A 27,774-nucleotide genomic window follows, 5' to 3' on the forward strand; every position below is an offset into this window, starting at 1 on the left:
AGTCCGCGGGTCTGTTAGTAATTTAGCAGAATGGGATTTTCCTTTCTCTCGCCTGCCAGTTGATGCTCTTTTCCAAATTTCCACAGCGGGGGAAGCCTGCGATTTTTTACATAATGATTTCAGCATGCGAGGCTGCCTCGCCTTTTTTTTTTTTTTTTTTTTTTTTTTAATTTTTTTTTTTTCCCCTCTCCCTGCCTGCCTCTTTGGCTCCTCGGTCTCCCTTCTGTCCCCACCTTCACTTTGCGACCCCGGCGAGCCGCCCGTTCTCCCGCAGGAGGGCACCCGGCTCCCGCAGGCTGAGGGGACCCCGCGGGCGGTGGCGGCGGGGCCGGGGCTGGGCGGGCGCCGTGCCCCGCGGAGGGGCGGGCGAGCGGCCGGGGCCCGTCGGTGCCCGCCGGTGCCCGCCTCCCGCTGGCCGCCCGCCGGCGGCGGGGCCGGAGCCCGGCTGACATCACGGGGCCGGGGCGGGGAGAGGGGCCGGGAGGGGAAAGGGGGGGGGAGGGTGGGGGGGTGTTTTCCAGCTTTAAAAAGGCGGCGCCGGGCACGCAGCCCTGCGTCAGAGCGAGACTTCCCCGCTCCGCACACTCACTGCCCCCGTCCCCCGGCTGCAGCTCTCCGCGGGCGGCAGCGCCCGCCGCCCCGTCCCGCCGCCTCAGCGCGGGCAGTGCCTCTGAAGTCCCCACGCACACCCGCCCTCCTCTCCATGCCCCGTCCCCGGGGGGGCGGCGGCGGCGAGCTCCTGTGCCTCCGCGGGCGCGGCTACCACGCCGGGGGCGGCGCGGCCCCGGTCACCGGGTCGTGAAGGCGGGCGGGGGGCGCGGGACAGGCGGGACAGGGCGAGGGGCCGGCAGTGGCCCAGGGCGCGGCGCCGGGTTCCGCCGCCCCGCCGGGTGGATGCCAAGCGCTGCCCCGCCGGCCGCCGCCGCGCCGCCGTCGCGGGACCCATCCAGCGGGACAGAGAGGCCGGCGGCGGCCCCGCAGGACGGCGCCCGCCCGCTCGGCAGCACCATGAAGGCGGCGGAGGAAGGTAACGGGCGGCGCTGAGGGGGGCGGAGGGCGGGCGGGCGGCGGTGTCCCCCGGTGTTTCCCCGCGGCGGGCCGGAGGCTCGCCGGCGGCCGCTTGCCAATAGGTGTCTCTTTCGCCTCTCGCACGGCGCCGCCGCGGCAGCGCCGCTGCTCCCGGCCGCTTCCCGCCGCTCCTGGGCCGGGGCCCGCTCCCGGCGGGGCTGCGAGGGCGTCTGGGACCCGGTCAGGGACTCAGGCTCGGGGATTCCCTCCCCATCCCGGGGTTTGATCTGGGGGAAGTCAGTATGCAGCCCATCATTGCAGCCAACCCACGCTCCTGGGAAAAGGAAGGAGTCCCGGGCAGTGCCAGGCGCCGTACCGGCGCTGCCGGGACACCGAGACAGGCGGGCACGCCGCGGCCGGGCTGTGGGGCTCTGCCGCCCTTATACCCCGCGCCCCTGGCAGGCGGGCGCCCTGCCGCCGCCGTCCCGGCTCCGGGGGAGCGCTTGCCTCGATATCCCAGCTCTGAATCACGGCTTCTTTCCCTGCCCCTGCTGCGAAAACTGCCCTGAAAACATAGAAGCAAAGTTTCTAGAGGGACAGACAGATGGTGGGCGCGGGGCTCGGGACGCGCGCAGCTCCTCCGGGCTGAACTTGGCCCTGCCAGGGGTAGCGTCTGGCTGGAGAGGTGACCGACTTCATTCTCCCCTCTTGCCAATCGGGACACTCTTCTCCCCCCGGAGCATCTCTATCCAGCACCGCTCTGCCGAAACTTTCGGACCTTGCTGCTGCTTACGGCGCCTTTCTGCCCCGGCAGCGGGACCCCGCGGGCATCCCCGCCGGGCATCACCTCCGCGCCGCGGCAGGTGCGGGGCAGCTCTCGGCTCCTCGCTGCGGGCCCGGCGACTGCCCTGTGCCGCGCTCCGTCGTCCCTATCGGCTGTTGCCCGACTCCCAAGTTTCCTCCCTATCCGGTGGTGCCGCCGCTTTACAGCGGCTGCTGCTGGGGCTCGGGCAGGGCGCAGCGAGCCCGCACGTCCCGGACAGAGAAAGTTGTGAGGAAGCGAAGTGGGGGGGCTGTCCATGTCTGCCACGTTCATTCTGCAGCGTGGGACAGCAGGACTCCATTCCCCGGGTTTATCCCCGGAAAGCTGGAAGGGAGCTCAAGACCCATCTCATTTTTAATTTATATATTTTTTTTTATATTTAGATTTATTTTTATTTTTACACAGCTGTTTTCACCTTAGGGGTTCATTGCAGTTTACAAGATTCTGCCAGTGCGAAATCTATAAGCGCGGCTCTGACTGTGGCTCTGCTTGCAATGCGGAGAACCTTTTGGGATGGAAGTTAATTATACTGTATTTAATAGAAGTGGTTAGCGTGCCAGTTGTACACTCGGACATCCGTGGGCTGCGTGCACGGTGCTTCCAATGCCCTGGGCTCCAAGGGCACTGAATACACCACTTGTAAAAATTACATCTGGAGGCAGCTGACATAAAAAGCATTCTGCAGCCTCGTGTAAAGGAAAAAATAAAATACCCCTCTTTATTTTTGTGGCATTTCTGATGCCTATGTTAAAATGCGACAGCCCTCATACATAGTTATCTTCCCTGTTGGTGTATTTTGTAAGGGACTAAGAAAATGAGTCCAGCCAGAAAGAGTGACCCAATCCAGGAAACACGTAAGGGAGCCCTGCGCGTCAGGATTGCCTGCAAATTAAGGTGCCATTTGATTGCCAAACTACAGCAGTCAAAGAAAATACTTTATTTCTTGTTTAGTCTGGGAGGAAATGCGCAGAGAGTCTCAGTGGCAGGACCTCTTTTTTTTCTTGGGGTGGTAGCGAGGTGTGGAGACCTTTGCCTTTGAAAATGCCAGTGGTTATGCCAGGTTTAATGCCATGGACAAGTTTAATTACCCTCTAGGCTGGGGGGCTGCAGCTGGAGCAGCCCGTCCGATGCATCCCTTGTTGAACCTGCTTTATGGAGTTGGAACAATTCCAGTTAACTCCAAGGAGAGGCTGGGTGGGCAGCGGCTGAGCCGGTGGGTCGCTCCGTGGCTGGTGCAAGGGAGGCCGGTGACACGGAAATGGCCTTGCCAGGGCGCACCGGCACCCCGCCCCCCCAATCGCTTGTTTCGCTCTCCTCAGTTCAATGACACTGTTTCGAACTAGACTGTGAGAAGGAAGGCCACTGTTGCTCTGTCCCCACAATGTGGTATCACTTCGTTTCTAACCTTTCCACGGCGTATCTTTCCTCTTTCCCCACGGGAAGAGTGCCAATCGAAATATTTAATTGACAGCACTAGTACTGATGTCACTGGCAAATCAAGCCGTCTGTAAATAGTGTGGGACAATTCACCGGCCGTGCAGGTACTACATGCGGGAGAGGCGAAGGGTCGAGGGCAGCAGATACTTGGGATCTTCTCCTCGCCTCCCCTCCGGGGCAGCATCCAGCAGAGGGACGTCTGGAGCAGAGCGGTGTCAGGGAGGGGTGACACTGGTGGAACCGAGGGCCTGGCGGCTGGGGCGAGGCGGCTGTCCCGCCTGTAGGCCCTGGGCCAGGGGATAGGAGGCACATCCGTACCCGCGGCCGGGGCAAAGGCTGAGGGACGTGCACGGGTGAAGCGGGACGTCCCCGGCACCCCGGAGCGACCACAGGGGCAGGCGCAGCGAGAGGGGTTCCCCTGCTGCCAAGGCCTTTAGCACACTCGGGTGACTCAGCCCAGGCACTTCGGCACTCACGGCCCCTCCGGGGCAAAGCCCAGCTCGGCCCCTGCGAGAGCCCAGCCTGCAGCGAGCTTCGTCCCGGCGAGAAGGGGGAAAAGTATAATGGGCTCAGATGGAAAAAAAAAAAAAAAAAAAAAAAGTGTTTTCCTGGCAGGGAAAACTTTAGGACTGAGATTTCGGTCGCAAGCCTGGAAAATGGTATTCCCTAAGTTTATAAGGTAATACTATTTCCATAACTGCTTCTAAAATCTGTTCCTTTTGAAACCCGGCCTGAAGCTTCGGCAAGTGAGGAGCCGAGCCGAGCTGCTGGGCCAGGCGCTCCTTTGCCTGGCGGGGACCTTTAGACCGGCCCGATGTATTATGACAGAAAAGCACCTCGAAACATAAAGAACTTCTTAATTTACTTTTTCCTTAATTTGTATCCCGTATGAACGGGAAGAGGGACGGGCTGGGCACCGCCGTTCCTGCACAGCCACCGGAGCCCTTTGCAGGCGCCCTCCCGGTGTGTGGCGGCGGCCCGGAGAGGACCTTTCCCTGCCCGGCGCACGGAGGAGGCCGGCAGCGTTCCGAGCCCCGCTTCACTGCGCTTTTTATAGCAACTGGCACTAGTGGGTGCTGCGACTAAGTGAAATAAATAATAAATAAATGAAAGCGGAGCCTCTTGGCTCACAGACGCGGCATGGTGGGCACCCACGAAAGAAACCTTATCAGTCGTCAGCGAAGAGGGGGACAGCCCGGTGTGCCCTCTGAGTGGGCTGGGCAGCCCTCCCTCCCCGGTTCCCTCCCGCCGAAGCGCGGAAGGAGCCGCTCCGGCCCCCGCCGTTACCGCCGGCTGGGAGCAGGTGAAGTCCCGCTCCCCGCCCACCTCGGGCTCCCCATCCCGGCCACGGCGAGCCCTCGGCGGTCCGGGGTCTCCCCGGCTGCCGGGTGCTCCGGGTGGGGCGAGGGCTCCCCGCGGAGCACGGGCTGCGCGGCAGGGGCAGAGCCCCGGCGGGAGGGTGCGGGGGGGGCCGGGCACCGCGGTTGTTTGCATCGACCCGGAAACATCAACAGCGGGCGGGAGGGCGGATCGGAGGCGGCGGCAGCGGCGGCGGCAGCGAGACAGGCCGCCCGTCGGGGCCGAGGTCACGTTACCGAGCGCAGCAGCGGCCGCCGTCCCACGCCGTGCCGGGGCTCCGCGCAGCCCGGCCCGCCGGCAGCAGGTGTCCGGGCGCGACGGGGCGAGCCCGACGGGGCGGCTCGGGACTGCGCCACCACCGCTGCCGGGGTGCCGAGCGTGGCGGGGGTCGCGGCGGGAGCCATGACGGGCGTGGAGGCCGAGCAGGAGTTTGACTTCGATTTCCTCTTCGAGTTCAAGCACAGCGATGAGGGTGGAGGTGGGTCGCGGCGGGGCGGCCGGGGCACCTCCGGGGATGCTGGCGGCGGGATGCTGCGGGGAGCCCTCTTTGCGCTGCCTCGTTCGGCAGGGGGAAAGGCTATCTCCCTTCGCGGGGAGCGGGCCGGGGGAGCCGGCATTCCTGCCCCGGGTGGCGCTTGTCGCCTTAGCCGCGCCGGGAGGCGGCGAGCGGAGCCGCGGCGAGCGGGATAGAGTCCTGCCCGGGCGGCCGGCGCTCCTCTGGCGGGGCCCTGGCAGCAGCCGAAGGAGGTGCAAGGGGAGATGAGCCGGGGGGCCGCCGGTACAGAGTTTTTACAAGTTTGGAGTTGTTTGAGATGTACGACCTGCGTTGGCCGCTCGCACGGCTTCCCCCTCTGTCTTCGGGTCTTGCCCGTGACAGAGATGGGCCGGTTGAAAACTCACTTCAGCCCCTTTTCCCCATCCCCCCATGAACCGGAGTTAGGCTCAGGGTTTAGCTTGAAGGTCATCCGCAAATAAAAATAACGGGCGTGAATTTGTCACGGGTCACAACTGTTCCCAACTCCGGTGTCTCGGTCCGGCTGTCTCTTTTTACGGCTTTAAGTAATGCTTGAAGTGGAAATGAGGCGAACAAGCCTGGGACTGGCAGAGAGAGAAGGCTGACGCTTCCTGATGCGTGGTTAACTCGCTGCAGTGTCGGTGATAGAGGGTCACTCGCAAGAGCTCTCGTACACGTGGGTGACTTGTCTGCCTCAGAGTAGGGCTGTGTTTGCTCTGTGCCTTATCTTTTTGCCCGTAAATTCTAGCAGGTTTGCAAATCATTGTCTGCTTAACACACACTTCCAGGATATGAGGGAACGTGTTTGCACCTTCTTAGCTCTCCCCAATTGCCCACCTCTCTGGCATAATGTCGGTGTCCAAATAGTTGCTTCTAGTTTTTAGAAGAAGGCAGTTTTTAGAGTTTCACGCCAAACTTTTCAGATAAGTGTTCCAGTGATTAGATACCTAAGTATCTAAAGTGGAGGGGCCTAAGCAAATTTTGCAAAGCTCTAGTCCGAGAAAAGTACCTAACTCCATTAGGCAATTTTGAAAGCATGAATTTAAACACAGACGTAGATGTGGATTCATCTTGAGCAATGTAAGACAGCCCTATTCGTCTCTAAAGACTCTACAAGCTGCAGGTGTTAGCATTCCTATTTAAAGTATGTAAATAAAAAAAGATGGTGCTCAGTGCCTTGCAGGATCAGCCCATTAATGATAAAAAGGAATAAAACTTGCTTGCTGTGAAATTAACTAGAGGAAAAAAAGGAGCTTTTTAACTGCTACAAAGGGAAATGTAATACCTGGAGGTGTGCTCACAACTCAGAAGGGTCCGATTTCTTGTCCTAGTTATACTTACGTTAAGCGTGGATTTGTTGGAACAGAACTGTTTCAAACCTGCACTGGTCTATCTGATACTGGGGTTTGGCTCAGGATATTAAAATACCCTATTTAAATGTGTCTTGGTAATCAGTACACTAGTCTTGGGTGCCTCTGTGAATCACAGTCATAACAGTAACACCATGGCAAAGGCATTACCTGCCTTCCATTGACATCAGACTGTCAAAATATCCTATATAGCTACGGTATGTGATGCAGCATTTTATTTCTACATGTCTCATTCACCCTGGTGAGGAAAACATCAGTATGTTATAAATGCTGATTATGGATGTGTGTTTGGTGAATTTTGTAAATACGGAGGTTTTGGAGAGTGAGCTTTTTCAGAAATTGTAGCTGATGGTTTTTAGCCCACAAACCAAGGTCTCTATCTTGTTCCCAGTTCTGGCTTTGAGGCTTTTATTTTTGGTGGACATATTTTTTACATGCTGCCTATAGTTTTAAGATACCTAAATATGTTTGGAAGGCTTTGGATCTTGCATCTTTTTATTTTTGGTACTATTATATGAGTTACATGACATTATTTTTCTTGGACCTTTTAAAAGTTGGCTTTAAGAAAATGCATAATAGTTCTAAAAGTGCCTATTCCTTGTCATGTGAATTAGGGAACTTGTTGCTCACAGTACTTGAGCCTGTCTTTTAATAATTTTTTTTTTTTTTTTTTTAAACTGGATTCCAAAGGCTTGTCTGAGCTTTGTATTGCCTATTCAGCCTGGGCTGCAGATCTCCAGCAGACTGTAGTGTTTGAATTTCACCCTAGTCATGCATTAGAATTTGAGCAAACTGCTGGGCTCACAGTACTTATCCCTGTTATTTTGTTTGTTTACTTATTTATTTTTGATACAAGATCTAAAAGCACTGATTCTGCAGTCAGCAGAGGCAAAGCCCACCTGGTGGGTGCAGAGCTGGGGCAGCCTGCAGGGCCCTCCTGGCTGTCTGGCTGCGTGGTAGGGACCGGCTGGGAGCAGTCCCAGCTGTGCCATGTTCACCAGTGCCTTCCAGCTGTATGCCAGAGCAGGAGGCTGTGGAAGAAGAGAGGTGTGGTGCCATGGACATCACCTTCCTCTGGAGCTGGAGGAAGCAGTGAAGGGGCTGAAGCTGCTCTGAAGGCACTACTCTGGACCCTTTATCTGAGCTAATTTCTGAAACAGATAAGGTCTTACCACTGTTGTACCATCTCGGGGGTTTTTCCCATGAGGGGCAGGAGAGACGTGGTGGTTGTGGTGATACTGGGTAGTGCAGCCAAGTGGCATGGCAGCAACAAAAGGGAACTGATTTCGGAAGGAGAAGATTCTGATCCCCTGGACAGATCGGCACCTTGCTGTGATCAATGCAGTTGGATTTTGTCAAGTTGCACCTCTTTTGCTGTATTTCCTGCCTCCCTGGTTATTTGAATAGAGCGTGAAGCTGCAACATGTTTTGAATAATCCAGTGTTATTTGTGGCACACTGCAGTGTAATTTAATGACCCTTCCTGAACAAATGGCCAGTATCTGAGGGCAGACTAGAAAGCAAGTTCAAAAGGTGTTGTTTCTCATCATTCCTGACTGTTACCTGCTATGATATACATCAGCTGGAGTTGCTGTGAAGCTGCCACAACACATTAATTTTTCCTAAGTACCGTTTGCCTTGGAGTTGTTGCCAGCAGGAAAGGTGAGCGTGGGATCACAGGTGGATGACACCAGAGAGGGCTGAGCTGATAAACAAGAGAAAGAGAATATCTGGCTGTGCTGGTTACCAGCTCGGAGGCTCGTTTGCATTTGCAGAGCTCCCTGGTTGCCTCGGGAATAGCAGCTGCAGTAATTAACACAGCCTTTCCGTATCTTCAAAGGGAGGGTGCACAAGGTGACTGCCAAGGGAACTCACCTCCTGGGATGGAAAGGGACAGGTTTCCTGCGTGGACTGGCTGTGGCCACAGGGGATGTAGAGTTTCCCTCTGTCCTGCAGGAAAGTGATGCTGCTGCCATAATAAATCTCAGGGAAGGCTGATACATTGCAAGCACAGCTTGGGGCTGGAGCTGGGTGCATTTCCAGACTGCTGAGAGGAACCTGTACACCAACATCACCCAGACTCAGAATTCAGCAGTCATTGTTCCTTATACAAAGGTTTTGCTCTCTTTTCTCAGTAAAGTAAGAGATACTGGCATTAGGGCTTACATGTCTGACTCATGTGTCCTGGTGACACAGAGCCTCCCTATATCAGAAAGAACAGAGATGATGATTCCTCATCCCACCACACCTCAGAGCACCAGGTGCATGTTGTCCTTGGTTGAGTGATGCCCACTTCCCCCATGGGCAGCCCACCAGTATCTCTGTGTGGCAAAAAGAGTCACATATGCATCCCTGGGACAAGGGAGCAGAGCTGGAGGAGTCCCTTCAGCTGGCAGACAGTGAGGCAAGGCAGAGATGATCCTATGTGGACCAGCTTTGAGATGGTGGTTCCTGTAGAGCAGCAGGGATGGAGGCATGTGAAGGGCACGTTGTTCCCTGTGCTCAGTCAGGGAGCCCACTGGCACAAGGCTGTGATGTGATCTGTCACCTTCCAGGCTTTCCACAGTGGCTGTGCAACTCTGCTCTTGCTTTTATACACCCAGCACTGTTAAATGGTTGGAGAGCTGGCCCAGAGTGCACTGCTGGCAGCGCTTAACGTGGCGTGCGCAATAACCAGTAATTTCAGTGGAATTTCAGCTGTCACTGAGTAGTGAGACATCCATGTTTATCCTTCACCTGGCTTCTGCCAGTTGGGCTGGAGGATAAATGGTCCCAGAAACCAGAGCAGATCAATAGATCCATCTTTTTCCAAAATCCTAGTTAACTGGAACCAGTTGGAAACTTGCTGTAATGGAAATTTCAGTTATGTATAATTTTTTTAACAGAATGCAGTTGATCTTGTTCTTTGCTTTAGTCTGCCTTCACTTCTGCTTTTTTTTTTTGTCCAGTTTTTTGTGTATTCCAACTTTTCAGGGAGGCAGTTAGGCTCACTTAAAAAAAATGTAAAAACACGTCTCTTCTCTTGCATCTCTGAATGCCACAGTCTCCCAGAATCCTGAAATGATGTTGTTTGAAGATGCAGTTTTTTGCTCTGAAGGTTCACCTAAGAACCACGTTCTCAAGACCAGCTCTGTCTGTCTGCGTCCCCCATCCCAAGATGTCTTGTTCTATTCAGTTAGTGGCATTTTCAAGGATGCTAGTCTGCAACCTCTCCCCCAGTGTGGTACGCTTGTGGGCTGGGTTGTTAAGGAGAGCTGTGCTTTTGTGTGTTGTGCCATGTCCCTCCATTTCAGCTGGGTATGCTACTAAGTGAGTATATTTGTGCAGCACCTCATGTCATTCTTTGTTGTTTGTTTCTTCCAGAACACTATAATTATGCATCTTCAAATGTAAATGCTGGCTTGCCTCTAAATGTGGCACATTCCTCATTGTCAACTCCATGTCATGGCCTGCAGACATCAAATCCCGTCATTTCAGTTGTCCCATCGACAAACCATCCCTCTGGCTATGGAGGACACATTGACAGCGGAGCCTCTGAGTACTACCTGCCACCAAACATGAGACCTAATGGAGCTCCAGCACTGGAGAGCCCCAGAATTGAGATCACATCTTACATGGGGTTGCATCATAACAACAACCAGTTTTTCCACGATGAGGTGGAGGAGGCCATCCCTAATGCCAAGCGGTCTCCTTCCACTGCCACTTTGAACTTGCCGAACATTGAGGCGTACAGAGACCCGTCCTGCCTGAGTCCAGCGAGTAGCTTGTCTTCCAGAAGCTGCAACTCCGAAGCGTCTTCCTATGAGTCCAACTACTCATATCCATACACTTCACCTCAGACTTCCCCGTGGCAGTCCCCGTGTGTCTCTCCAAAGACCACCGACACAGAGGAGGGCTACCAACGCAGCATGGTGGCCTGTACTTTGCTCAGTTCCCCAAGGCACTCTCCATCAACATCTCCCAGAACGAGCATCACAGAGGAGAACTGGTTGGGGGCTCGCAACTCCAGGCCTCCGTCTCCCTGCAACAAGAGGAAGTACAGCCTCAATGGCCGGCAGACCTCCTATTCCCCACACCACTCCCCCACTCCTTCTCCGCAAAACTCGCCGCGGGTGAGTGTCACGGATGACACGTGGCTGGGGAACACAAACCAGTACACCAGCTCCGCCATCGTCGCTGCCATCAACGCCCTCACCACTGACAGCACCATCGATATGAACGATGGGATTCCCATCAAGTCAAGGAAGACTGCCATTGATCACACCCCGTCCATGACTCTCAAAACTGAACCGGCTGGCGAGGATCATGGGACCATATCGCCAACTGCTGATTTGTCACCAGAAGACTTCTCCAGTTTTCAGCACATCAGGAAAGGAAATTTCTGCGAGCAGTACCTGTCTGTGCCACAGCATCCCTACCAGTGGGCCAAACCAAAGCCTCTATCTCCAACAGCCTACATGAGGTAAGGAACCAAACTTAGAGGGCAGTCCCAGTAGTATCTTTATTGCATGCTTTTGTTTCCTCCTTCCCCTTCCTGTCTCTGTTTCCTGCCAAATCTGCCCATCCACTCACTCCACTTAATTGTGTCTTGTGACACTGCCTCTGTTGTTGGTGTGGTGTGACCATGAGTCAAGCCTTGAAGAGTAAAAGAGGCTGTTCTAGGAGCCAGCTATGCATAGGTTGTAACCAGTTACCCGCTTTCCAGGGAATGAGCCCCGGTCTGGGCAGTCTGGAAATCGGGCATTCAGAAGCTCAGGGAGCAGGACAGTTTGGTGCCCTCAGACCTGTGGCTTTACTTGAAGTTTATAATGTCTCAGTACTTTTATATAGCTGGACAAGGATATTGTCTCATTATGGTGACTTTTACATTTATGCTTTGTGCACGGCGAATAAGAGTTAGGTAAGAATGTGGTTCTTCTGTGAAGTATTTCAGCTTATCTGAAATTATTTCAGCTCATCTGAAGACTGTCTATCAATCTTTTTCTGTGCCTAGTAGGCAGTGATTCTCTGTTTTTTCTGTCTTCCCCACTACTCTTTAAAGATGAAAACCTGATTTTTCAGCTGATAGTGGCTCAATCTGTTCATCAAATTTATTTATCACAACAGGGCTCTGGGTAGGAAGCAGCACAGAATAGCTGAAATCTGAGTTATGTTCATTGCGTTCTCTTTCTGTCGTAGATATTGACTTTATTTTGGAGTCTTCTGGAAGCTGTAATATGCAGAAGCATGTGGTGCAGGAAAATAGTTCAGCTTTCCAAGGGTTAGTAGGCTGTTCCTAGTCCCTGGTTGTGATGGTCACCCCCTTTCCTTTCCTCCTCCTCCCCGAACACACCTGGCTTCTTGCTCTTGACAGTGAAGCTGCCTTTCTCAAAATGAAAGCAGTAAGTGTGTAGCTGAAGTGTTTTAATTATCGATGTGTTCCCTGGTTATCAGCCTTGTCAGTCTCACCTTTCTTTAGCCAGCACCTCTCTCCATGTGCTGTCTCCCAAAACTGACGTGAAGTAGTCCATGGGTCTTTATGTTACAGCACACTCCCCTTCCTCATCGTTCTCATTCCCCTCTGCATTGCCAATCTCTTTTCAAGACCCTGGCTCAATTCAGCGCAGCAACCCCTTTGGATCTGGCCACCCAGAGTTAGGCACTCACTGCCTGTCAGAGCTGAGGTAGAGGCTTCTAACACCAGGCAAATCCTTCAGAGCCTTCCCATTTACTTAGAAAAAGCCTTTTATGTTCACCCACTGCAGTGCCAAGTAGCCCACGTTCATCAGAGAGGCCGGCCCTCGGCTGTTGTGTCGGGGGCAGCTTTTTGCCGACGACTTCAAGGGCAGGAATAGGACAGTTTGACCAAACAGGCTTTTATCTTTCCGTTGCAGCAAGCAGCCGTAGGCGCTGTGCCGCGGTCCGTCAGGAGGCACCCGGCGTGCCTGTGCGCTAACACAAACAAGAAAGGTGAAGTGCACAGAATGAAGCCCCACTATGTTGTGTATTTAACATTTTTTCCACTGTTTTGGTCTTGTATAAAATATGTTTCCTGGTTTGCAATATGTTTCCATGTGATCTCATTAACTCGTGCTCTAGGGCAGTTGGAAGTTACTGTTGAAATGTGATTTTTAGGTTATTTTACCAATCAGATACTCTGACAGTGCTTCCTTCCACCAAAAATACCTCTCATTTTATGTATATGAAAGTGCTGGGCAACTGAGCACGGACGTCAACAGGATCACAGCCTACGCAACAGAAACTGTTATTTTAAATCTTTCCAAAAAAATTGGTTAAGAATTTGTCACAACAGAGCTGGATTTTTTTCCTGTTATGTTACACATCTGCTCTATTTCAAACACGAGGGCTGGAGGGGTGGATTCCAGCAAACAACTCAGGTTCCAAAATCTACCCGGTCATAATGATTTTGAGATAACCAGATTTGATTACCTCCTCTGCCTCTTCCTGCGTATGCAGTACAGTTTTAATCAAAAGCCAGCATCCCTTGGAAAATCACTGATGCCTTTCCCTCCCTCTCCTGAATTCCCATCTCTTTGGGAGCGGGAGGGAGCAGGCTCAGGCACACCATCGGTTGAGTGCTGTCTCCTTTCCCAAGGTTTAATAGTGGGAATCAGTCTGAAAAGGAAGCTGCTTTTTGCTATTGTTACTAAAATTGATGGTGTTTTTAATTTGTTGTAATTAAAGTTCAGTCCACTTCAGGCTTCTCAAATCCTGGAGCAGGGGAATAATAGGAGCATATAATGAGAGTATAACAATGCCTGCCTCAACAGAAATAGTCTTTTATGTGTTTCCTGAGTTTGGATGCTCAGCCCAGTCCCCAGGCCACAAGCTCTGTGGTGCAGATCTGGGCTCACACATCTCCCTCTGGACTATGAACATGTGACTGTTCCTGCCCGGGGCTCGGCACGCGGGTGCAGAGGGTCACAGGACAGGGTGCGAGGGTAGAGCCTGACCTCGCAGCTGAGGCTTGAGCTGCACGGGTTAACCCATGGATGCGGATGGAGAGTTGTCTGCAGTCCTTTGGTTGTAGCCCAGGGCCTTGCACCAAATCTTTGGATGCAGAAAATACTTAAAGACCAAGAGATTTCAGGGGAAGCGTTGGAGCAAACACCAAGGTAAACAATGGGAATCATAACCTTTTCTAGACTGAAAATAGTTATCTTAATATACCAGTCTGCCTCTAAAAGCCCTGGAGGTAAATCATGATGCAGAGAGTCAAGAGATGGTCTTTCTGAAGCAGTCTTTCAGCTTATATCTCCAAGATTTTATTTTTTTTAAATTTTGGTATTTGTGCATTGTGCTGTCTCTCAAATGCAACAAGTTTCTGTCTGTAGTATGTCTCTTACAGTTACTGCAGCAAATAATTTTAAGAGAAGCACTCTACAGGGCAGTTACTATACAAGCAAGGGATGCTCTGTGTTTCTCAAACCCTAGCTGTGTCAGTGGTGCTCCTTCTGTGCCGTTTCTCCATCTCTCCTGAGTGCTGTGTGATGCAGAATGTCTTATGGGCAAAAATGTCAAAGCCAAAATGAAAGTACAGGACTGGACTTACGCCCTCAGCTATGGGGGCACTGTTACTGAGTACTTCCACACTAAAATCACATTTTTTGTATTCTGTACCTGCTCATAAGCAGGTCCTAAACCACCCTAGATCACAACATAAAGTATAGGCACTCACCAAAGTGCCATGTTTCTAAGTATCTTGCACACTTTATATGACTTCCTCTTCACCTGCTGTATTTGACTGAACACAACCCGAGATTTCCTGGAGGCAGTTTCTTACTCTTTGAAAAGTGCTTCATTGTATTTATATCAAGTGATATCAATTTAATCCAAAGAGTGTGTTGACCTTTAACACTTGAGCTTGCACTAAATGTAGTGTTTCTCAAGAGAAAGAGAAATGGTTGGGTTTGTTGGTTGGGTGTATGGTATATATGAGGTCTACCACACCAAAAGGAGTTTCCAAAATAGTCAGGTGACTTTTAAAAGCTCCCTATGGTGTTTTCTTCCACAGTTTATTTTTTTAACAGTCAAAAGCCGCATCTCCTTTAGCTGCAATCTCCTTTTCAACCTCAAAAACATGCATGTATGTTTTTGACCTGACAGGCACGTGGTTATATAATTTTGCATATGGAGTCTGAAGTTTGTACCTAGAGAATGTATGGTTAGATACGTCTCTGCAAGTTGCAAAAGCACATTTAATTTTTGTCTGCATCAGTGAACGCTTTTTGGGTTTTTTGTGTATTTTTTGGATTCTACCTTTGGGACTCTGGCAGTATTAAATTCTAGCATGCAAAAATTGAGGCCTCAAATTATATGATTTTCTTACAAACTGTGATTTTAAAATGTTGGAGACATTTTTCTTCTTTTTTTTTGATTTGCAGACCTTTTAGATGCCTTTGATTTTGCAGGGAGGTTTTTTGTTTTGTTTGGTTGGTTTTGATTCTTTTTTTTTTTAGAGGTGTTTTGTTCCAGTTCATGAGATAGAGAGCAACTCTACTTGGGAAAAGTTGAGTTTCTCAAGAAAAAGGCACCAGCAATCTTGAAATGAGATGAGATGAGATGAGGTGAGATGAGATGAGATACGGTCAGCGGTGCAGCAGCACCGGATTTGCTGACCTGTGCATCCATGGCAAACTTGCGTGTTTATGGCAGGCGAGAGGAAGTTCCTCAGACAAAGCAAAGGCAGGGCTGTCTGGGCAAGACTCAGTGAAGTGGGGACCGTGGTTGTGTGGCAGTGACCATCTCCTGGGACTCCTTAGTGTTAATTGAGGGGCTGGCCCTGGGAAGTGGACAGGGAAGAGCCTAAAATGCCGCTAACCTTTTTCTCTTTTTTGCTATGTTCTTGTTGAATAGGGATGTTTGGACGCTTTCAACATGTTTGTTTTGCCATCACAGAGCAGTGACTTTTTATTACATTTGGTTGCTGTACCATAAGGCTGAAGACTACTTGGAAGCCTGTCTCAGTAAACTGATATATTTTTGTTTGTTTGATTTAATCCTTCCCACGCTTTCTCCTGACTGTTTTTCAGTTCATTCAAACAACCCTGTAAGCATCTTATTAATGGCCTTCCTTCACCAGCTCATTTTAACACCCCAGGATTCTAAATTCAGAATAAGCAGAAATGCGATGCCAGCCACTTGTTATCTCCATTCCTGCAGCATTAGTTTCTTGTCCTTTCTCTAGGCCATCAAATGTGAAACTTCCCATGCAAACTAACCTCTGAGTGTGAATTTTTAGGACAGAAGGGTGAAGTATTATGTGGGAGAATGACGACGACTCATGTTTTCAGCATGAGGAATTCCAGTGCGCCTCATGCACTTCACAGAGGAGCTACTTGCTCCACATGCCAGCAAAATACAGCCAAGTCTGGGGTGAGACACAGCATCTATTTTAACAGCTCACAGCCAGATTGCTCAATTGTCAGACAGGAAATTAAAAAAAAAGAGAGAGAGTAAAATCTGCCCATGATAAGTCATAGGTGAAATATAAAGCAGGTGTATTTTTCTGACCACAATCAAGTTGGTGGACACGTAGCCATCACCGTTGTTTTCATACTCTTTCAAAATCACACACAGGGATCTTTCACAGGCATCCACTTCAATGTGAGACAAGTAATAAATAATAAATTGTAACCATGTTTTCATTTGGTGCAGACTTGGAGCAGGCTCAAGCTAGCAGCTTGGTAAAAGTTTCAGCAGCCCTGTGGTTTCTCTAGTTTGTGTTTTTGTTTCTATAGGAAAACTCCTTGTCAGAAAAAACTAAGTTTAGCCCAGGGTGCTCAGTCTCAGCTGTACTCCTGCTAGGTCACTCACTTTAGTTGGGGTGCTGAAAGGCACTGAACATCTTCCCCTTCTAGGCAGTGGCTTATGCCACTCTCAGGCAGCTGTCCGGGGTAGATGACTCCCTGCTGTAGTACTTGGCCGCGAGCAGGGCTAGTCCCAGGCTGAGACAGGCAGCAGTTCTTAAACCTTCTGCAGTTTGGGGCAAAAATGTGAATCTCTTTTTCAGGTGTCCTTGGGCACCTAGTAGCTTAGAAAGCGTAATGATAATCTAATTCCGAAATGGATAGCGGTTGTGAAAATGGAGCTAAACACCTTACAAAGCTTAGCAGAAGTTTTTGGCTTTGTTTCTTCCCTGTCTGTATTCAAGTGGGCTGCTTAGTATCTTTCTTTTTTTTTTTTTTCCTGTTTTTTTTGTAACTTGATAAATCTTTCTGCTAAAGGCAGAAGTCAGCCAGACTAGATAATCTGTTTTTGATTTAATCATATTGTGTATCTGGTGTATGCAAAATAAATCACTATTCATCTGGTTTTTAATCTGATTTATGTAGAATGGAGTTATATTGAGCCAGTATTCTACAGCCTAGCATCAGGTTTTGTGAACCTGCCTTGAAGCAACCGTACCTCATTACAGCATTTAGGATGACTACAGTGAGATTTATTAGGGTGCAGAAAGGAATGGGACAGATTTTCAGCTGGTGGAAAATGTCATCTGAGGGAAAAAGATTGATGTGTATTTGATAGGAAGACTGCATGAAGACCTTTTATTCCTCTTCTTGACTGCTGTGGTGGGGTTCTTCTCCCCTCCACGTGACGCTGGCTTGATGAGGTAGTTTGGACCTTTTCAAATTAATATTTGCAGCAACCAGATTTGATTTTACCACTACACCATTTGTTTGGTGGCTTTTTCCTTTAACCACATTTAGCCACAGAAAATTGAGTGCTTGATGAAGATAACTTAACATAGGAAATAGCTCTGACAGCCCCAGTCCATGACACTGCTAAATGCATCACTTTGCTTCCTTTATCAGGAAAACTCCCATTAATTATCAATTTATGATTGGGCGGGTTGTGCTTTGGAATTTTGATTGTAGATGTGAGGCTAACAGCAAACTGTATTTTTATTTTCAGACTTTTTTTGAGAACATGAATTTTACAACTTAATTATACTAATGTTTTCAGGTGCTGATTTGAAAGGGTGTGGGGGGGGTGTGTGTTTTTAATTCGGTTAATTTTCTTAAAGAAATGTCATTAGTTACAAAACTATCACTTTTATGTATCTTAAAAAAAAAACAACCCTCTTCACCTGAGGGCTACATGCTGTCAGTCAGAGCTGTCCTTTTTAATTAAGTGTTAAAATTTTCTAATCTGATAGATGTTTTATCCTCAGAAAAAAAAAAAAATCCATCAAGTGAGAATTTACTTAAAACCAAAAACATCTGTTTAAAAATGTGTGCTGATCATCACCAGGAGAGACACAGCTGTTTTGCTCTACTCTTTGTCATTTATCATTACTCAAATATGCTTCATCCAGCTTTTTTTTTTTCAGACTAAAATACGTGTACCTAAAGTGCTAGGCAAAGAGCAGTGGCTACATACAATGGCCATTTGTCCGTAATTTTCTCCCGTCTCTTTGTTCCTTGTACGAGCCTGTAGTAGCAGAAGAGCTTTACTTCCCCTCCAGTGTGGGCCCTGGCCATTTTGGGGGAAAGGCTTGCACAGGAGCTCAGAAGGTGCAACATTCTGGCTGTAGCTGAGGCAGGAGCTTCCATGTGTGGAGGGCCAGAAGGAAAATTCAGAGTTTATTCCTGGCAGGATCTTGCCAGTGGAGAGAATGCCCCCCTGGCTTCTCCTGACTCCAGATGCTCATGGAAGCTCAGAACCCACACAGAAACAACGTCTTTCTTTTAGATAAGCTCCCACCTAGGGTGAACTGGGAGGGATGCTTCTCTTCCTCTCTGTTACTTGTCTCCATGTCCTGAAGGCTGGAGAACGGAATAGCTTAATGTTTGGAGCCTGCAGCTTGCCAGTGAGCTGTCCTGGGGTAGCAGGAGGTGCCCAGGGAGCAGAGGTGATCCTGGTCCTCACCCAGGATGAGGCTTGGTGGCTCCAGCTGACCCCTGTAATATGTACAGTGTGTGTCCATAGGCATGCGAATAAATGGCTCCGACTTGTAAACGATGAAGAAAGATAATGCAGGGAAACTTAGCACCACCTGAAGTCTCAGCAGTGCATATGCACACAGGCAGTAGCAGATGTGAGTTCAATATGCTCATGATACACGGCTGGGCAAGCACTCACAAAAACCCAAAAGGCAAAGCAAAAATGCCTGTGCTAGTGGTAGAAGTACAGTTCTGCAGTGGAGCCAGCAGGGCTACTGAGAGCTGTAATGCCTGCGAAGCCACAAGTGCATCAAGTGTGGGTCACTGGGACGGTAACATGGAGTATCCAGACTCCAGCTGAACATGTGCTTGTAATTTACACATCCCGTGTGGAAGCTCTTCCACATCCTTTCCCCATCGGGCAGCTCACAGGGAAAGGAAAGCTTTCAGCTGTGATCCCAGGCGGCAGCAGGGAGGCGAGGATCCAGTGAATCCCCAGTACCCAGCCTCCTCGCAGGCTGGGGAGAGCTGATGAGCCCTCCCCTGCAGGCCCTGGTGGCACAAGTCCTCTCACAGTGCCAGGGAGCCCTGGGCCATGGCACCTGCAAAGGGCCACGATTTTCTGCTTGCTGGTTATCTTCTCCAGGCTGATGGGAGAAGTAATTAAGTTTCACATGAAAGGGCAGGGCAGTGTGTTGCAGTTGTGCTGTTGTAAAGACTACTTGTAAAGACTTTTGAAGGACATTCAGCGAAGAGAATTCACCAAAGCAAAGAATATAGAGTGGATGTGAAATTAACACTTTTAATTGTAAAGCTTATTGCTTCAATTTTAAGATCAGTAAGTCTGTCTCAGGGCTGCTGTTTCTACTGTCCTTCTTTCTTTTCTTTCAAAGCATCAACTTGGCATTTCTTAGAGGTCTCCCAGCTATTTTCAAGAGTGGTTTTATACTGGAAGAGGGTTTCTAAGAATACAACTTCTCCACCATTACATGCTGTGAGACTGCTTGATGGTAATGAGTCCTTAGTATTTTAGTTAATTGCAGAGTCAGTGTTGAGCCAGAAGAGTGAGCTGCATTTTCTGCAGACTTGCTCATCACCATCAATAGGATTCATAAGCAAGTTCTGACTTCAGAGCTTTTTCCTTTGCAGTGCACCAAAAGAGATCAGCTTTGCTTCGAGGCTCTCAGGCATGCTTTGTATTGGGAATGAAGCAGGGAAATTGCTTTTTTCCTTCTTTCCACCCCCTGTACACAGATCAGATTTGTTGAAACCCATTAGATCCATTAAATGCCAAACTAGTTTGGCATTCACTTTCACAGCAGAAATCTTCTTCCTAAAACTCCCCTGTGCCTTTCTGCCTTTTTCCTTTTGCTTTGAGAGTTAATATATAAGATATTTGTAATCTGTGTCTTAAAAAATTTCAATTTTGGATACAAATCTGATAGCATCTGGGCCAACAGATATGCTTGACCCATAAATCTTCCTAACACAGCCATTACCTTCTAAATTACTTATGCCATGACATTATCCTTTATCGATGAAATTTTAACTGTAAGATGGTGAAGGATGAACTGCAAGACCACTGTGTCTAAAGTAATAGTGCTGGCTGCTTGTGGTTTGTGATAGTGTACTTGATGTTAATTTTTAATCTTTTTTCCTTTCCATTGTAGCCCATCCCTGCCTGCTCTTGACTGGCAGCTGCCATCTCACTCAGGACCTTACGAGCTACGTATCGAAGTGCAGCCGAAATCCCACCACCGAGCTCATTACGAGACAGAAGGCAGTCGAGGGGCTGTGAAGGCATCTGCGGGGGGCCACCCCATTGTGCAGGTACCAAACTGTGTCACAGCAGCACAGGTTGTTTATCTCAGTGCTCTGTGGTGAGCACCATTTCTTCTCAAAAACCAAAAAGTAATGGGAGATTTTTCCTGTCGTCAGAGATTCCTGCATGTGAACACATCTCAGAGCAGACCAAGCCTTTGGTAAAAACAGTGCAAGAGCAATATGAATACAGGGCAGATTGCTGCTCTGTCTGTGTAGGTCTCAGCAAGTGTTCAGTGGCGAGAGGTGACCATGGACCTATTTGTGCAGTTAAGCTCCAGACATGCGGTTTATACTGAAATCAGCTGGGGACATGCCTCAGTACATTTAGTCCTTAATTTGCAGTTGGATCTAATCAGAACTGTGAATGCATGTTGGAGTGCAGAGCTGTAGCAGTGATGTAGAAGTATGTCGCTGGTTTGGCTGTTGCAGTGAGTTCTGAGCAAAGGCTTTTAGAGTTTCTTCTGTTCAGTTACTAAAAGCCTTCCAGCTGCTCTGGGTCTGAAAGCATCTGAGGTCTGAATCTAGTTTCACGAATTCTACCAACCTCTTTAGTTACTCTGTATAAAGCATTTAATTTAATAACACTCTAAACTGACCCTTAATTTGTTTATATGAGTAGCCTCATTCATTTTTAAAGGGCTTTGCTCAGGAGTAGGAAGAACAGGGTTTGGTTGTTTAAAACAAAAAAAGAAAGTGTAGTGGGCGAGAGTGGGAGGCAGTGCCTGTCCCTCTTCAGCTGCTGCTTTCTCACCCAGCAGTTAAACTGACAGTGCTGCCCATCAGGGTTGTGACCCTCTGTGCAGCAGAGCCCAGGTTTTATCACTGCCCAGATGCCACAGGACCCATGGATGCCAGGGCACTGCTGCCATGCTCGGACTGCTTGGGCTCATGCCACAAGCCGTGCTGTAGGAGCCCAGATGGCTCAAGGGGATGTAGGGACCACACGTGCAGGGCTGTGCATGTTTGTTTATTTGCTGTAAGCCCCTGTTAGCAGCCACGTCTGTGGAAGGAACAATGGGAGGCTGGGACGGCGCTGGGCAGAGAATGCTGCTGTGCAAATGTGTGCTGCTGCCGCAGCTGGAAAAGGAAAGTGAGGGGAGTTGTCGGCAGTAAACACACTTCAGCTCTGCCAGAACTCGTCAGTGACACAGGATTATGGAAGTTGTCTGCTGGAATTTAAAAGGTTTTAGCAGAACGTTTGTGAATGATATTAAAGAGGGGCTTGTGGCAGACATGCTTGTTTACAATTAATGCCTACTCTATTTGTGACTTGATGCAAGGAAATGCAAATGGGAGGCATCAATTTACAATGGCTAGCTTGGCATTTAAAGTTTCTTACGTGCCTTTTGAGAAGACTGAATGTGATGCCAACATTTAATTGGACTAAATGTGTTCAGACATTTCCCCTCTCATCCCCTGTCCTGGTCTGTCAGGAGGGAGCATGCTGCTTCCAAACACAAACTAGTGTCAGAAGAGAGGAGAGGAAATTACGGAAGGCCATGAAGGGAGAGAGGAGGAAGCAGACAGTCCCAGCCCTGTCAATTGTCTCTACCGGCTTAATAAGGATTAATGTATTTTTCAGTCCTTTTATTACAACCCAAACATCCTTTTCTCCAAAAAGAACAGAAATGTAAAGAGGTGCAGAAAAAGCTTTTCTGTGCTAGCATTGCCATCATGGCCAGTTACCTGTTTGAAGAAATGCATAAAAGTTCTGACTTAAAGCAGAATTGAATAGACGGATTAAAACTACTTCCAGAAAGAAAGGAAGTATTCATAATTATTTTTTGTAAGAGGAATAGTAAGTACTTGCAAATAAAGAAGTACTTGAAAAAACAAAAGTATGTCTAAATAAATGGAGGGGAAGGAAATCTAAGGAGTAATTTCTGTTAAATTGGTGACTGGCAAAACCTGAAAAATGCATCTCTGAATCATCAACATATTTCCAGATGTTGCAGATATTTGGGTCAGGTTTGATTCATCCCACTAGGTTATACAGAAAGGAGCCCAAATTTTGAAGTTCAAGCCCAGATGTGAGCTCAAACAGAATCTAAGTGTCTTCAGGAGAAAAGTTGTGGATCAGGCTTTTCGCTCTTTAATATTTCTGGTGTTTTCTATTCTGTTGACTCAGGGAAAACTGTCATAAAACTGCCTTGACCTCTTGTACTACCCTCTTCTGTTACATTTTTCCTATGTTGACAGTCATATCTTTCTTATGTCAGTGCTTTAGGGAAACTGGCTTTAATTCTGCTGTTGTTAAAGCTCTTCCCCCTTTAGCTTTAACAAGGAGAGAATATGGATGAGGTCTTTCTCTTCTCTCTGTTTTTCTCTCTCTTTGTTTCAATCCCCCTCTCACTGGCATCTGGCTTCCCATTCCCTAGGAGAGGTTCTCACATTAATACCTCTACAAATCTGTTGGGCATGCTAAGGCAGAGGAGAACTAAATCCAAAAAACATCCACTGTTCATGGCATGGTTCCCAATCAAAAATTGCCAGGAGGTTGCTTTCTCTGCAGCCAGAGCAGGTTTATCTATTTTTCCCAGGCAACATGAGCTTCCTTACTGTTGATCCATTTCTTCTTTTAGGAGTTGGAATGTCTGAGGATCAAAGGTTTCTTAGTCAAGCATGCTGGATGAGGAGAGCAGTAGCATAGGAGGGCAGGAGTCTCTCATGGGTTTGACATGAAGCCCAAGCTTGGGGACCAATTTTTTCCTTGGCTCCTCCGGGCTGGTGACTTTTCTGTGTAGCTGGAGGGGGCTACATGTAAAGCTGAGGACCTGGCACTGTGCACAACGCCACCACTGTATGAGATTGCTTTTCTGCCCCAAAGCTGAGCATGGGAAGGGGCAGGCAGAGCTGAGCATGGCAGGGTGCCTGAGCAGCTCATAGCGAGCCATGCAGAGGGCAAGCCTGGTGCGTGCTAGGGGCTGTCTGTGGCAGCAGTCATGTCCACCTTATCATCTCTGCATCATGTATGGGACTTGCTCACTGGAAGCTCCTGTGGGCCATCTCCCAGGCATATTTCATGCCAGTGGGATTTCCTGTGGATTTCCTTCTGTGGAGTGGCAGCACCTTCCCCGCTGCACTTAAGAACGATATGGTTTGGAGCGCTTCAAGTTGCCTGTGAAGGCTCATAAGCCTGGTAACACAATATTCCTCTCTCACACATTTTGCTTTTGCCTGTTTGGGTGTTTGGCTGCCATGGCAGCTCCAAGCTATCGCTGTTCCCGATTGCTAAACGTTCGGAGAGTGGGATGAGCCGGCGCGCCTGGCGAGCTAAAAATGCCGCAGAGGATTGGCAAGCGAGTGGTGCTGGGGAGCAGTGCTGGTGAGCTCACGGCTGGCACCGCCTTTCACCCCTTGGCTTGGGAAAGTATTTTGAGAGTTTGCTGTTGCCTTTGGTGATTTCAGACTGGAGTACTCCCACCTCTGAGTCAGAACAGGGATGGTGCCCTGGCTGGCATCAGGCTTTGGGAAGCTGCGTGTTGTGTCAGGTGACCGCTAAACCTGGGACCACTCTGAGGAGCAAAATCCTGTCTGTTAGCATCCTGCTGGCACCTACTGCTTCTCAGGAGTTCATGGCTCAAGTGAGGATTTTTCAAACAAAGCAAAATGAAGTGAATGGCATTTCATAGCTACAGACACATTTTAAGTGAGGTGAATTTTAATTCAAGGGGTTTACATCCAAAACATCTTAAAAATGTCCTCTGTTTGGACCTATCTCCCAATTTTTCATTTTGAGAGTAGTGGTGAGGAGTTGCACAAGACGGGGTTTGCATTCCAGGCAGCGATGGCTCTGTTTCAGCTGCAGGTAAGTAATCCAGCAGATAAAAGTTTGGGCTCCTCAGGGAGGGATGGCACCAGATTATAAATGCGTGCTCTGTAGATATTCTAATTAATAACTCATCTTTGAAATAAGTCAAGCCCTTTGACTGCCTGAGATGGAATTTTTACAAGCAGGGTGTGGTGTATCTGTGAGATAAAATCCAAATACTCAAGAATGTTTAATTAAAGGGCATGATGTACTCCCATAGAAGATTGTACTCAATGGTGAAAGAAAATATTCAAGTGCATGGAGTAGTCTAGTAAGCACTTTCAAAAGCCATGATTACTATTAAACTTTTAGATACAAAATATGCCATTAATTCTCTTCAAGATCACTTCTAACATGAAGTAAATAAATTGGTTAGAAAAAGGAAAGAAAAGGAGTTGTAAGGGTTTTCCTTTTTTATCTAAGTAACCAGTACTATCCAGAATTTGTTTTCCTCTTGAAAAATTAATTTGGAACATAATTAAGGAGTGCTGCCTTGCCTTTCACTGTACCTCTTTGTGTGAGATGGTAGAGGCTGTAGATGCTAGAGGCTCCTGTGCTCCAACACAGAATTTCATCTGAGCCTGTGAAGAGCTGAATAGTCTGAACTCCCTTGTTTTACAGGCAAAGCGCAATGATTTGTCTGCTGATGTACATAGTCAAAATGCTGTCTATGCCAGGAGATTTGCTTACAGGAGTCACCTGTGTCCTTTCTTGACAAGGTCTCATGTAGGCATTTCAGGTCTGATTTTCAAAGGCCTTGAGGCATACATTGGGATTTTTTAATCCCCTTATGACTAACAAGTGTCAGACTCTCCTCCATGACAGTCACTGCCTCGGTATTTTATGTACATCTCCACATCACCTTAACTAGGCACCAACATGCCCCTGAGTCACTTGTGCACCTCAGCAGCACATGGAGTGTCTTATTGTTTGCTTCCCATGGATCAGTTGGTTGTGTTGCTTTCAGATAACAAGCACTAAGTCCCAGTGCAGGTGCTGGCCACCACAGGTATCTGCTAGAGCCCTTTAATCTTCAGACCTATAAGCAAAGAATACCTTTTGCTTATACCTTTCTGCTCCCTTGGGGAGCAGAAAGCCTCTTTGGCAAAGCAGTGTAACTTCAGGGGCATCACACTGAACAGCATCTCTCATGCACTTGACTCACAGCCAGCAGCACGAGGTCAGACAGTCCTGTGATAACCAGAAGGCTAGATGGGAACGAGAGAACTGAAGAACTAAAGGAAAAGACTGGAAAGAGGTGTTCACCATTGGTGACAGGAAGAAGATGAAGCTGTAAGGAAGCCAAGACACCTGCTGTGTGTTCATAAGTGCTTTCCTTGGTAGGGGTCCCCACTGCTGCAAGTTTGTTTTAAACTACAGAGCTTCCACCATTGCTGAGTGAGTCAAGGGGGCTAATAAAAAAAAGCAGACCCCAGTGGGTCCAGCTCATGGCCATCTGACACCTGAGCAAGAGGAGAGGATGTGGAAAAATTAGTGTTAGCTGCTTTCCCCTTCCCTCTCTGGGTATATCGGGTCAGAGCAGAGGGCATATTCTTGTTAGTAAGCAGTGATTCAACTCATCATGCCACAGCAGACTTCCTCTCTGTGCTACTCTTTGCTTCTTTTTAGAAGGCAGCATCACCCTTTTGTTCAGATGGAAATATAATCCCTCCTTCTGGTGGACATATAAAGACATTGGCAAGCACCTGTTAGCCAGGTTGCAATTAATAGCACAAAGCCATGCAATCACACAACAAACCAGACAGGGAGCCTACACTTTATAGCCTTGTTTTAGACAGCCGGTACTTCTTAAGAATAAATCTGAGCTGAATGACTTTCTCACTTCTTGCATCTGTATAGTTAAAGCAAAACCTCAAACTAGCAGACAGATAATCAAAACTGAAAAGTAGAATGATTTGGCAGATGTTTTAAGGCTGCTATTGCTTCTATAAATCCAGCAAATGGAAGAATGCCCATTGAAAGCTTTTCATAACTTCTTTTTTTTTTGTTGTTATGAGAGTGTATTTTGGAAAGGAAAGAGTTCTTCATTTTTGGGTTTTGCATGAAGTTGGTCCCACAGAGTAGCTCCACAAGCACAGCTGTATCACTGACTTGTGGCCTCCCTGAGGAGGGGTAAGTCCAGAAGGGAGCCATCCTGGAAAGTGTGCTGCTGTCAGCTGGAGAAGATTTCATGACCCTGATAATGCAACTTCAGTTCTGATTTATGAGCCATTCTGGGGACAGGCCTCTGCTGTTTAATGCAATGGCCCTTTACAAATGAAAAACGAAGTTTCCATCAGCCAGTGCTTGGGGGATAGACTGCTCTCTGTTAAGAATGATGCCTTGCTCACGCTAAGCACGATGGACGCCACAGTACATATCCCGGCTGTTAGCGTGCTGAGATGTTCAATCTGGCTTTCCAGCCTGAAGGCTTCAGCCCTAGGTTTGCCTTCACTTTGGACTCAGTGGCTGCAGGCAAAGCAGCAATTGGTTATTGCCTTGAGGAAGGAGAGGACTGAAAGAAAGCCTTCCCATTCCTCCACTGGTGCTGTCTCCATCCCTTTGGTAAAGGGGGTGATGACATCAGCTCCCAAATTTCTTTTTCATTGGCATCTTCTGGTTTCCTTTCCATCTTCTTTGCAATAAGGGAGTCAGTGGCATTGCTGTCACTGTGTGGACTATCTTCTAGCTGTCCTCTGGGGGCAGTTGATATGGAAAAGACCACCTAGATTAGAGAGGAAGCAGAGGAATCACCTTTATCTCCAACACTGCTCACAGAGCCATCCTTTCTGCTTCCCTTGTCAGGATGGTTTTGGCAACCAGCAGCACTCTGAGTGTCTACAATCAGTGTGACAGAAGTCTCTGCAAGGTCAAGAAAGGCAGAACATAAGTGTAGTTAGTCCTCTCTGATTCCTCATTTACTTGTCATTGTGAACAGAGGGTTTTTTCTGCATGTTGTCTAAAAGGCTGATTCATCATAATTTTGGAAGTACTTCTAAAATGTGTATTACAACTTTTCAGGGAGAATCAAGACTCATCCTTCACTGTTAGAGTGTGATACTTTTTCTGGCCCATTTCATCCTTTTTGTCCTGTGCTTAATATTGCATCACTCCTGCTAAAAGTTGCAGATGCCATATCTCTTGCTTGGTCACAGAATCAGAAAGAGACAAAGCTGCAGATGCTTCTGATTAGCCAGAAGAGGCTACCAGTAGTGCTAGAAATGGCTACCCACTTTTCTAAGGAAGAATACAACTTGGGTAGATCTTTTGCTTGTCTCAGATTACCAGACCTGAAATAAAAAAAGCCAAAACAACAAAACTCCAAAACTCAAACCAGATTCCATTCAAAGCCAAATTGGGGCTCTCCTGAAGTCAGACAACTTAGCCTGCTTAATTCAAGCCCATGCTCAGGGGTTTGCTGACTCTAAGTTTAGCCATTTTTGAGAAAATAAGACTGGATGGGTGGAGTCTTGACAACTGGATTTAAAAGAGCTTTTCATGGAGTTTCAGGTGATATGTGAGGGTGTGGTCTGGGCACAAACCACAGTTGTCACTTGACTTAGTTTTGGTTGCAATTGAGAAGACCTACACCAAAGTTACCACTCAGCAAATCTGCTCCAGACTTGCCAGATTATTGCACGTTAACATGCACCCGAAAACTGAAATGAAACACAGTTAAAATTAAAATGCAGCTTTACCAGAAGCCAGATGCTTCATTATGAGCTGAGCTAACCTACCTGCCAA

General features: G+C 48.5%; 1 protein-coding gene across 6 annotated transcripts in view; it reads left to right on the top strand.

Annotated features, from left to right (window-relative positions):
• The first annotated feature begins 845 nt into the window (after positions 1 to 845).
• The window catches only part of NFATC1 (nuclear factor of activated T cells 1), a 109,141-nt gene continuing 82,212 nt past the window's right edge, over positions 846 to 27,774 (top strand). The window contains exons 1-3 of one of the 6 annotated variants that reach the window (XM_086842983.1): positions 846 to 1,027; positions 9,874 to 10,972; positions 20,066 to 20,225. In XM_086842983.1, the coding sequence (XP_086699109.1) occupies positions 895 to 1,027; positions 9,874 to 10,972; positions 20,066 to 20,225 (1,392 nt within the window). In that variant the 5' untranslated portion in view covers positions 846 to 894. Of the gene's footprint in view, positions 1,028 to 4,348; positions 4,572 to 4,888; positions 5,106 to 9,873; positions 10,973 to 20,065; positions 20,226 to 27,774 lie in introns of those variants that run through there. The other 5 variants (XM_086843006.1, XM_086842979.1, XM_086842994.1 and 2 more) reach the window with 5 other exon arrangements.

This window comes from Cyanistes caeruleus, chromosome 1 (genome assembly GCF_971803275.1).
Source record: "Cyanistes caeruleus chromosome 1, bCyaCae1.hap1.1, whole genome shotgun sequence".
NCBI lineage: Eukaryota > Metazoa > Chordata > Aves > Passeriformes > Paridae > Cyanistes > Cyanistes caeruleus.